Source organism: Penaeus chinensis, chromosome 31 (assembly GCF_019202785.1).
Source record: "Penaeus chinensis breed Huanghai No. 1 chromosome 31, ASM1920278v2, whole genome shotgun sequence".
Taxonomy (NCBI): domain Eukaryota; kingdom Metazoa; phylum Arthropoda; class Malacostraca; order Decapoda; family Penaeidae; genus Penaeus; species Penaeus chinensis.
This window is the reverse complement of record NC_061849.1, coordinates 36,630,104-36,642,603: the sequence shown is the minus strand read 5'-3', so window position 1 is coordinate 36,642,603 and position 12,500 is coordinate 36,630,104. Positions and strand designations below refer to the sequence as shown.

The following is a 12,500-nucleotide window of genomic DNA, read 5'->3' as shown; positions in this document are numbered from 1 at the left end:
AGGAGGAGGAGGTGGAGGAGGAGGAGGTGGAGGAGGAGGAGGTGGAGGAGGAGGAGGTGGAGGAGGAGGAGGTGGAGGAGGAGGAGGTGGAGGAGTAGGAGGTGGAGGAGGAGGTGGTGGAGGAGGAGGAGGTGGAGGAGGAGGAGGCGGAGGAGGAGGAGGTGGAGGAGGAGGTGGCGGAGGAGGAGGAGGTGGAGGAGGAGGTGGAGGAGGAGGAGGTGGAGGAGGAGGAGGAGGAGGAGGAGGAGGAGGAGGAGGAGGAGGAGGAGGAGGAGGAGGAGGAGGAGGAGGAGGAGGAGGAGGAGGAGGAGGAGGAGGCGGAGGAGGAGGAGGAGGAGGAGGAGGAGGAGGAGGAGGAGGAGGAGGAGGAGGAGGAGGAGGAGGAGGAGGAGGAGGAGGAGGAGGAGGAGGAGGAGGAGGAAAATTTAAAAAAAAAGGAAGGGAAAAAGACTGCAAAAGCCAGCTATAAAACCATCCTCTAATATGACACCTGAATTGCACACTTCTGCACAACAAATCCTACATACCTCCAGATACGAACTAGAATAAGCTACCCTGAATTATATATCCACACACTAAGCAAGCAGTTTACAATCTGCAAAGATAGTACACTGCATGGGCTAAAGTTGCCTCAGCTGGAGGTGGAGTGTCCTAAATAATTTTTCTATGACTCTCCCAAAATCTGAAGATCTAATTCCCTCTATTCTACTAAGTTTGTACAATTTACACAGCACAAAGAGAAATTGTCACAACCAAGTTATAACAGATGCGGTCACAAACAAAATTAAGGACAAGATGATTTTTAATCTTTAAACATTTGTGAAGGATTTTATCACAATTTATGATTCCCACTGATAAGCCTTACATTGCATGACAAAAATGATTGGTCTAATTTCTCATTCTTATACAGTAATTTTTAGCCATTCCACTTCCACTTATGCCATGATCAAAAAGCTTTGTTGAAAGATTGTTCAAATTAAGGTTAGTTAAAAGTGGAAGAGAAGCAAAATTATTTATGAATAAGATATGGAAGTATTTTAAATGACGAACATTATGGCACATTGCACAGAAATGATAGAAGTCTAAATCCATGTTTCTTAAATGAACCAGGTTATCATTACTTCAAATATCAAAATAAAAGAGGAACGCTAACAAGAAACCCTTAAAACTGAAAACCAAAGGAATCAGTGATCACACTGTTATTCACTTTGTTATACTTGTTAATTTTTCATTATACTATCATAGCTTTATGCTGAATAATCAAAATCAACAAAAATATATGAGTGTATCTCTCTATGCATTTCCTTTCAGAGTTGCGCGATACTTCTCAATGAGTGTTTTTCTCTCTCCCGGCTTCGTGCCAAAGTACTCTTTTTGTTGTTCCGAGTATTTCTCTTTCACCGAGATGATGTCTCTAAAAGTCCAGTCTTGCCAGTGGTCATTGTAGCGCTTCAGCAGTTCAACCAATTCCTCATCACTCTGCAGGATGTCTCTGGTTAATAGAGATCAAAGATATTACTGAAAGTGGAATTGCATAACGCCAAACCTATGAGAACATTTTGAAATCCATCAATTTCTTAAATAATTTACTGAGGATGGAAGCAAATAATTCAGTATCTTTTCTAAGGTATTCAGGACCACATTTTCACTTTTTTTGCCTTGTTAACTCGATATATATATTTTTTTTTTCATTTTTCATAAAAGGCACTGGCAAACTACTAAACATAAATAACAGGAGGCTGTTATAAGTTTAAATATTCCTCAAGATAAATATACAAAAAGTAGATGTCATGGATAATCAAAACACTAAATATAAAATTCAGTAACATGAGTGATATATCTGCTTAAATCTTCGAGCAAAATAGTTTTCATACCACTAAATGCCAAGTCTGCAGAAATATAATTCATTTGATACAGCAAATAAAGAACAGACTACTCACTTGGGCTGCTGTGGCTTCAGCTCAGGACAGACAAACTGTGGAAATATGACCACACCACGCAGAGCAAACCAACCACCATAACGTGGGTGGAGGCAAGCACCGAACACCTTCCTGCTGGGGTCAAATGGATCAGACTTAAGGTCTGTCCTCTGGTAATATCGTACAGCCCCTGACACATGGCCCGCGGTTTGCATAAGGACTTTGGGGCGTCGGTTTGGAGATAGCTCAAAGTCATGCATAATGATGACCTTGTCTGCAGGGAATATTTCACTGATGGTTGAGAAGCAGTGCACCATGCACTGGTCAAGTGGGTCCTGTGAAGACCTCTGACAATCCAACTCTATCACGAATGGCAAGAAGGCTTTCTCAAACATGCTGGGTGTACTAATCACCACAAATGCCACTGTGTCTTCATGATAAGGCAACTGAAAAGATTCAGCAACATGTTTGTTGTACCAGCCAATCTTAAAAGGATGGAATTCAAATCCACGAGGGGTGAGTTCCAAATGTAGTTTGTGTGAAATTTCTGTAAGTTCAAAAAGAGAGATATTTCTGATCTCTTTTGGCTCCTCCATGATTGCTTGATTTTACCTTCTTGAGATGAAAATACGTTAAATATCAGTTTTTTTCATAATTTTTCACCCTTTCATGAATCTGAAAGGAAGGTAAAAATCCTTGTAGTTGTAGTAGAGAATTAATCAACCTTCCATGAAACTCCTTTTATGTTTATACAAGTACTGCATAATAGACCAGAGGATAAAAATACAAAATTCTTCTTGTAAACATATTTATATGTACAATATCTCTTTAAAAAGAAAAAAAAAGAAAATAATAATTTCAAAGAAGATGACTATCATGCAAATTACACTAACACCACACTGACGATATTCCAAAATGTTAAAATCAATCATTCTGTAAAGGTGTTTGGTAAAAGCAGCACATTCAAAAATTACTAAAGGCATGTACAACATCTTCACATGATCAAATTTATTCACTTCTTGAAGTACCTATATCACTTTATTACAAGAGGCAGCAAAAAATAAAATAAAGCACACAGTTTTGCCCTCCCCCCCCCCCCAATAAAAAGTATATTGACACGTTTTACTTTTCCATATTTCAAACATATGCATAAATATAAATAAACATGCTCTTTACTTCTCTTCAATTTCAGTATGTATACAATGACAAAAATTAATCAATTAATCACCATATCTTCAAACCTACAAGATTTTCGCTCTTCTGGGAAAAAAATATTTAAAAATTACCCTATACCTCATGCCATTATTGATAACCAATCAGAGACTTTCCACTAAGGGATAAAGCTTACAACTATACAATAGAATGAATCATCATGAGCTGGGAGAGTACAAAGTCTCAACACGTTGGGACTTTGGCTGATGATGTCATTAATCCTAATAAATGACGATTGGCAGGTGAATGTGCTTCCAGCCATAGGGTAAGTTAGAAAAAACTATTGAACACTTCATTTCCTTTAAAGGTCAACTTATTCAATCAAAAAGTTCAAGTAGTTGATTTAGGCCAATATACAAAGTAAAAATAAATCTCACTTAGGTCTACAACATATGTATTAGACTGTTTCAACCAAGTTATCTTTTCCCACAGACAACGGGAGTGTAACCAAGCTAGACTCTAAAATTACAAAAGAAAAGCAATGTTAATATCAAATCTATTGGTTCAATGACAACAAGTTTTTTAGCATAATAAATACAATTATCTCTTAGGATTCCTCGTCTTTATTGGGAACAATTTAAAAATTCCACTTAACCCAATGCAGCTGGGTGGCCTGGGGCCCACTGACGGGGGATCATGTTGCTACCATAGCGTGCATGGCATGATCATACATGCCCCTGGAAAACGGGGGCATGTATGGTCACATATGCACATGCCACCCGGAATATAGTCCAGGCATGCCATGGCATGTATGTACATGCCACCTGGCATCAACAGGTTAATGTACTGAGAAAGGCAACACTACACCCAGAGAGCCCCCAAAAGATAATCATAATATATTAGGAAGAGAAGAATCTGAGAGTGTACTGGTAGGAAAACAAAATCATACTGCCGAGGCAAAATTGTGAGAGTGGGAAGAACAAATTTATCCCACACTCTATGCCCAGGGCAACAAGACTAAAAAGAGACTTTAAGCCTACTTTTGAGGGGTTGTTTCTCCTCAATAACTGCAGCTACAGCCAAACTGTTTAGCAAGCACAACTTAGAGCAGGCAAGACTATGAATGACATGATATAGACATCCTCCCAGCATAAGGGTTGGTCAGCCATTAAGTAATAGGAAAGCAACCATTATGAGTGGGTTAAGGTCCTTGAAAATATAAACCAGTGAATTTCACAATTACTTAATTTAAGGGGACCGTCCCTGGGTTTGGGGGGCGGGTTTTGGTTGGGGGGGGGGGTCGAAAATGAGTTATGCCCTGTTTCAGATTCGTATACTACTGTAGAATTACCCACATGAATATGAACTCCCACGAAGAAAAATTAGGTGGTCAAACAAGGGCCTAACCCAGTACAACTATTTCGCTGATCAGCGAATTTCACAGTGGGTTGGTAGCCCATGATACTCTCCAAAGGGATATTTCAACTGAGTTGAGGATTTTTCCTCATCTCAGTTGAAAGGGGACCAGGAACCATGAGTAGTAAGTATTAGCTTTCTTCTTACTCTCCCTTCATCTCGTTGTACACCCTGTTTGCTTATGGGTGATTATGTAAGAGCATATTTATATTTACCCCACACCCACTTATCTTCCCTATCTCCCATTTTCGGTCGGGGGGAGGGGTAAAAAAGAAGATGGGACAACCGAGGTGGAGGGCAATATGAGAAATAGAGGACTCCTGACGGCAGAAAAGTGAGTTTAGAAGTGCGTGGACGTGATATTACAACATTATTTTATGGTCACGTGAACCACATAGTTACGGCGCAGGATGACTTCAGTGCTATATTATATTGCATTTTGTGATGTTGTGCAATAACTATTGATCCGATCTGAATGAAATAAAGAACAAGAGATAGAGTAATGGTTGGCCTTCCTCTTATGTAAAAAGTAGCCAGTAACCAAGCGAAAAAAATATGGAAAATTAATAGAAAATTATCAAAAAAGTTTGAAGGTCGATTACTCGTAAAGGTTTTTTTTCATATTTCAGACTTCTCATGGCTTACAGTTTTTGTCCGATCTCAAAATGCTTTTTCCCCTAAACAGAACATCAGTATGCGCATAGACCTACATATTTTAAAAGTTTTTTTAAAATTCAAAATATATATATTTTTTTAACAAATTTTTTACCTTTTTTTTTCTCTTTTTTTGGCAGTTATGTAACATGCGATAATTTTGAAACAAATTAATGAATTTCCAGTTTATATGACCTAGAGGTTTTCTCTGCCAAAGTAATATAGAAAATTAACTGATAACTCTGGGACGTGAGAAGGCACGAGTTAACCTAACTTTAAAAAATCAATTTTTCGTTGTGCCTACAATTCTCTTCAGTCAAATTAAATAAAATTCAGAATAAAGATGCGTAATAAAGTATTCTTTCACCCTACCAAATTTCATTAAAATCTGTAAGACCATTTTCTATTTTTTAACAAAAAAGTGAAAATCGGCATTATCTCAGGGATAAACCCTGATAACTCACAAAATTTCCACCATATCTTTATAGGACAAACAATATTTTATTTACGTTACCAAATCAGAAAAGTGGAAAATGTTCCCACTTCAGGTACACAGTCACATATCTGATCATAGTACTGAATCTCATCTATTCAATTAACTATTTACATAAGAACAATCTACAGCCTGAGAAAGTATTAGTATTAAAAATACCAAGATTAGTACTAAAAAGTGGATGATGAATATATAAGCAAAAATAAACTTTACTCACTCAGTTTTGAAGTAATAAATACATCCTTCCTTTCCAGGCCAAACTCAGGTAAAAGCTGCTTGAGGGCATCACCTATTTCAGTTTCATTCCTGTACACAGCTGCTGTATCTGAAAGTACATACAACTTCAAAATTCCCCAAAACCAGAAATGCTGACAATAAGGTTGGATATTTTCAGCAGTAAGGAAATTAACAGAATGGATTTAAAATGTATTGTCTCACTCATATCTTTTTTTTACTACTTTTGTATTTGCTAAATCATATAACAGTCAACTAAAAAAATTAATATAAAATAAAATAAACATTTTGATTAGTATGCTCTTATTGTTTATGCTATTCTATTAATTCAGTACAATTGACAACCAGCAGCTTTCCAGCACAAATTTCTGCAAGTGCAGCACAAATCTACTACTACTGTTCAGTGATGCTGCCTTCCACTGTTTTTAAGACCTTCCACACATTGATAAAGCATTTCTACTCCAGTGAGTGGATAAATGTTGATGCTCCTACTATTCATCATTAACCCAATGCTGCTGGGGAAAATGCTGTGCTTATTTTTTATAGCATTGTGAAATGATTCGGCACATAGATGGCTCTGCTAGTGCTTAGCCACAAAGGAGTCAATTAGTAGACCTTGCAACCTTACCTGATTTCACCTTTCCTTGAATTGGCGGGAAAAACATATTTTTTACTAGTGCTATGAATACCGTTGGTGTTATTTTTATTATAAATATTATAATTACTATAATGAATATCATTGGTGTTATTTTCATTATAAATAATATAATTACTATAATGTTATAAACATTAGTAATAGTAGAATCAGGTAACTTAAGATATTTTTGTAAATAAAGGAAAAGGGTTCAAGGGCGAGACAGGCAGTTAATAAGTAAACTCATGGCATGTATGTACATGCCATGCCCACTGTGAGTTTCCTTGTTAAATTATAAGCAAAGTTTACCTTGTACCATCTGGCTTAACCCGCTGCCAACGGGCATGGCATGTATGTACATGCCATGCTCGTCAGCAATAGGTTAAACTCTGAACAGAGAAACTAGTAAATGGAGGAGAAAGTAGTGATGAAAATGATAATGCAATTAAAAGTTTATGGACAGGATAATTCAGTTGTGTGGTGAACTGGTTGATTGTGATGCAGTTGAAGAAGTTCCAGGTATAGATGATGTACATGGCTGGAGTAAAAAGCAGATGAAGAAAAAAAAAGTAGGAGTGTAAAAAACTCATTCCCTTCTTCCCCAACTGGCCAAGGGAGCACAGGCTGGTATTCCCACTATATCTCATACTGCCATACATGAGCCTAATTTGGAGTGTTACATATGTGAAAAAGATCACTATGGAATGAAAACCATATTGCGGACACACCCCAACTTCCCAACTTCCCGGGCAAATTCTCTGATGTTCTTGCACTTGCCAAAGCTTTCATTTGTAACTGAACATTTTCTGTATAATATGGTTAATTATCTCAGCTGAGTGTTGAGTGACATAATCCAAGTTTTGAATAATCAATTTTCCCATACCAATAATCATTGTGCCTCTTTAACCCCTATGATCCAGATGACATGAGCATCAAGTCATGAAAAAAATTGGTGGGTGACATGAACATACCATTACGGAAAAATATGGCTGACGGCTGGGATGACAGAAACTTGCTGTCATGAGAATTTCGGCTGAAAGCCAGGGTGACGGAAATGATTTGCCATGAGTGTGATCTTTAGGAAGAGGCTCTTGCTCTCCCTTATTGGTAAACAAGTGTGGAATGTACTATCCATGAGCCATGGCTGAAAGAGTGCTAGCTCCAGGGAGGATACGCTTTCCATGCTCAAGATCCAATTCCTGCCTGCCATGACGGAGTGCAGTTTGTATTACAGAAAAAAAAAATTAAATTACACAAATAACAAAATGTTACTGATAGTTATTATTATTCCACTAGACTACCTTGGGAGATGATATGGAGTCTGTGTAAAGAAAACAGTCTATTACTATCTGGATACAACATATCAAATGACAGACATAAACAATGAAAAATGGAAAAAAAAGTAAAAAGCACTTATGCATAAAAAGAGATGATTACATTGCAAATGGCAGGAAGGAGTCTTGACACAGCCCATGAGTGTTTGTGCCTACAAGCCACACACCCGTGAGGCTCAAGTAAACCTAATGCCCAGATTTTGGGCCACATGCAGTCAGCCAACCACTGAGACCCAAGGGGTTAACAAATCCGTCAGTTTTCCTGTGCCCTCAAGGTCCCAATGATGCCAGAAGACTGTTTGTATACCATAACTTCCTCTTTGACACTAATAAAAATAAAGCTAAAGAAACTACAAGCAAACCAGGCTCTGAGAAACACACAGCATAGAATATGGGAAAAGTTATAATTGCTCTCTGAAATCTAGACAAGCTCAATATTTTTCTGAGATTTCAGTCCGGCAAAATTAATCAAGTAAGTGATGGAAAGACCAAACAAGCATGTACCAAAAGCTCTGTATCCTGCTTGTAGGGCTGCCTTTACCACGGAATGAATCAAGTCTTTCCCACGTGTCTTGTATGTCCCAACTGTAAAACAAAGAAATACAAAGAAAAAGTAAATAATGAAATCACAAGTCTGCCACAGTATAATTTTCACAGCCTATGCAATGCTGAATTTCTCTTAGCCATACTTAACTTTCCTTCATGAAGTAAACATACCTCATTGAAAGACATTGCACTTAACCTGGATGTTAATAATATGGCATATCAATATTTACTATGAAATATAAGCAATGAAAGTAAAAATCCTTTCAGATAAACCTTTATCTCAGTAATATATTAGCAAACTACCACATGTATAAAATAAACTGGGGTGACTTTAGATACTATTTGAATATTTTTTACTAATTCTGTTAAATCTTAGAAGTATCAATGTGCTGTGTTAACTTATGTTCTTTGACATATCAACAAAACAAAATTACCCTGATATTCAAAATCTAATATCACACCACCTAGAAATCTACTGCCTATTCTAGAATAAACCAAAATTTTTATCTGACCAGGAACAAAATTGCAGTTCTAAAGGAAAAACATGGCTCTTGTTTAATCCTACAATTATAAAACTTACGTCCAACCAGTGGCATACAAACACCACTGGAAAGGGTTGTTACCTGCTGCATAACAACCTGAAAAGGAAGAAAATAAATATCACCAAGAAATCATACACTGGTGCAGATCTTGTTCACAAGAAGGGTAAGTCAGTAGTGTACACATGGACAAACACCAAATTAGTTTATGATTATAGAGATTGCTCCAAGGGAGATTATATTATAATTTACTTTTAAATTTTTTTTAAAATAATGTAATGGACTAGATATCAGTCTTCCCTGGTCCAGACAAAACATCTTAATCTATTTGCTTCCTCGTAAACCATTATTCCCTGAACAAGGTTTGCTGTCCTATCAGGGAAATAAGTGCTAACTTTTCATGATCATTTTTCTGTCATTTAAAAATCTTTTATAAACCAAATGAACTGTAGTTACATATATTTCATAATCAAAATGTTTTTTTGGAAGATTCTCCATATTTTTTCAGTGTCTCTTTCTTTATACTTTTGGTGCACAGAACGATGTAAATGACGAATCTATCAGTTGTACGTCAGATGACAGTTTAAAACTCACTGACTAGTCAGAACCAGCTCCCTCCTAGCAATATATACATATTGGAGATTTGTTGGTCTTTCCCAAAGTAACAGAGTGTTTGCTTGTCACTGCACCAATACCAGGTACACAGCAAGTTTCATGCAAATTTAAATAGAACAAAAGTTGTTTTGAAAACCACTGGCATGCCTTATGAGTGGCTTGATGCCTTTTCCTTCTTCAGCAGTCTAGCAAATGGATAACAGATCTCCACATACATATTCTGCTGAGAGTGAGCTTACACACAACCCTAACTCTGGTATAAGCCTTGCAAAATGCATGTGGTGGAGGTTTGTAGGCTTTGCTGGTAAACCAAAGGAATGGCAGGTACAACAATCACAAGGCATAGTCCCAGGAAAATACAGTACTAATGATTACCCAGTGATTTGGCTTAAAAGCAATGGTCACACCATTTGCACCTTCATCACCATATTAAGAAAATTGCCTAAAGAAATATTCCAGCAAGACAGAGCTTGTAGACCTCCCTGGTAATTTGCTATCATAAAAAGGGACCCATTCAAACACAAACCAACCTGGAAAGATAAAGCTCAAACTTTGATGATCATTTGCCAAGGTGGGCTACAAGATTTTTTTTCTTATAATGCACAGGATGGAGCTTATCAAGCTGTGGTGGAATACTGACAAACATGAAGGTTGCAGATATAGTTTCAGCTTCACACAGCCAGATGGCACAAGGTAAACTTTGCTTAAAATTGACAGAATGACAAAAAGAAATTTAAAAGAATAAAAATAAATAAATACATCGTCCATGGTATTTCCAGTATAGTTTCAGTTTCACACAGTCATATGATTCAAGGTAAACTTTGTCTGTAGTGGATATTACGAGAGAAAATTAGACACTTTCCATCTATTCTATGGCTATTAAGAAAGTTGTGAAACATGTAATACTGTGTTATACATTTACAGGAAAATGAAATGATACTATTATAAAGAAAGGGAAAAACTACAATCACAGATGCATGAAATAATCTGCACAAGCAAAGTATAATGTCAGAAATGAAGAAAATAGGTTGGAACTAAAGTCACACAGAAATTGAGGCTAAAGCAATTGGGTGGGGTTCTGGGGGCAGACCTCTCTAAGAGGAAAATATGGCGATTGGATTACAAGGTGATTAAATGCATGGTTGGATTTCTGTGTGAAACAAAAATACTGATTTCCTTTACAAGTTGATAATAAAAAAGCTGTGTAACAAAATACTTTTCCATAATGACTGCACGGCTGAAGGCCAGGGTGACGGAAATGATTTGCCATGAGTGTGATCTTTAGGAAGAGGCTCTTGCTCTTCCTTATTGGTAAACAAGTGTGGAATGTACTATCCATGAGCCATGGCTGAAAGATCCAATCTAAATCTAATGACACTGTCATAAAGAAAGGTAAAAACTATATTTACTGATATATGAAATAATATGCACACTCAAAGAAAAATTCAGAAATTAAGAAAATCTGTCAATAAATGCTGTTTAGAGAGTAGCCCAGGAGTAGAGCCCCCAACAGGGAAATACAAAAATAGGAAGGGGATCAGGAGAGATTTAAGTTCATATAGCATTGTCTGTGGATTTCTAGGAATGTCTAGGGTAATACTGACTTACATTGGTGCAGCCCCCGGAGATAGCGCTCGGAGCCCCACTCACAAACCACATTATTAAACTATTCAGGCAAGCCCCTTCCCTGGTGATTTCTGTGGGGAAAAAAAAATTTGGTTTTGGAACATGATGAAAAAAAATCTCGAGTTGCACAGATGTACCCCTTTTGCTGGCCTAAATTCGATTTACAGACAAATTCATAGTCGTTTTTTTTGGGAAAAGATGTTTTTAAAACCCGGGAATAAAATGTCAACTATCATTTACGACTGCCATATTCACAATCACTCTCAAAACCTGTGATGCAATTTTTCATTATATATTTTTCAAAGGGGCGCAGTGTCTGCATAAAACAATTATCAATACTTTAATTTATATCATTTCATCAGAAATTAACTCCATGGAAACATGAAATAATAATCACAAGGTTGGATGGCTGTGTGTGCAGAAGCTGGTAAAAAATTACCAACTGCTGAGCAAACTATATACAATTTCTATGGCACGGAATGGTTTTCCCCTTTTCCCTTTTGGTCCAAAGAAGCTCAAACTTTTTAAAAATACTTGGGACTGTGCTTTTTTCAGAACTCATCCCAATTTAAAAAGGAAAGATGGTAAGATGTTCTGATCATTTGTACCCCTACTTTAGCATCCAGGAGAAGCTGGTGTATTACTCCCCCCCTACCCATTCCCCCCCATTTCCTCACTCCCCTCCATCCCTCTCTCTCCCTAATCCTTTTCCCCCTATCTTTCCCCCATCCCTTCTCCCTCTTCCCCTCACTCCTTTTCCCCCTCTCTCCTCACTCCCCTTCCTCTCCCTCACCCCTTTCCAACCTCTTTCCCCACCTCCCTCTTTCCTCTCTCCTCTCAACTCCCTCCTCCCTCTTCTCTCACTCTCTCTCAATCTCTTTTTATCTTTTTCCTCCCTCCCAAACCCTTCTCCCCTTTTCTCCCCCCTCCCCTCCCCCCAAAGGGGCCAAAAAAAAAAAAAACCCAAAACAACCCCCCCTCGCCCCCCCCCCCCAAAAAAAAATAAAAAAAAACCAACCCTCAAAACCCCACCCTCAAAAACCCCCCCCACCCCCAAAAACTCCCCCCTCCCCTCCCCTCCCTCTCCCTTCCCCCTCCTCTCCCTCTCCCTCTCCCCTCCCCTCCCTTCCCAACTCTCTCCCTTTCCCTTTTCCCTCTCCTCTTCCCTCTCCCCTTCCTCCTCTCTCTCTTTTTTTTTATAATTATATATATATATATTATTTTTATATATTTACATATTAAATATCTATAATATTTTTTATAAATAATATAATATATAATTAATATTAATATATATATATATAAATATTATATTTAATTATATATAAAATATAATAA

At 37.5% G+C, this 12,500-nt stretch overlaps 1 protein-coding gene across 8 annotated transcripts in view; it reads right to left on the bottom strand.

Annotated features, from left to right (window-relative positions):
* Positions 1 to 12,500, bottom strand: part of LOC125041690 (cyanocobalamin reductase / alkylcobalamin dealkylase-like) — a 33,614-nt gene that overhangs the window by 16,192 nt on the left and 4,922 nt on the right. For 4 of the 8 annotated variants that reach the window (XM_047636877.1, XM_047636875.1, XM_047636878.1 and 1 more), the window contains exons 2-4: positions 8,963 to 9,020; positions 8,341 to 8,421; positions 5,852 to 5,959 (exon numbers count right to left, since the gene is read on the bottom strand). In XM_047636877.1, coding sequence (XP_047492833.1) covers positions 5,852 to 5,959; positions 8,341 to 8,421; positions 8,963 to 9,014 — 241 coding nt within the window. In that variant the 5' untranslated portion in view covers positions 9,015 to 9,020. Of the gene's footprint in view, positions 1 to 355; positions 1,493 to 1,940; positions 2,595 to 5,851; positions 5,960 to 8,340; positions 8,422 to 8,962; positions 9,021 to 12,500 lie in introns of those variants that run through there. The other 4 variants (XM_047636881.1, XM_047636882.1, XM_047636880.1 and 1 more) reach the window with 3 other exon arrangements.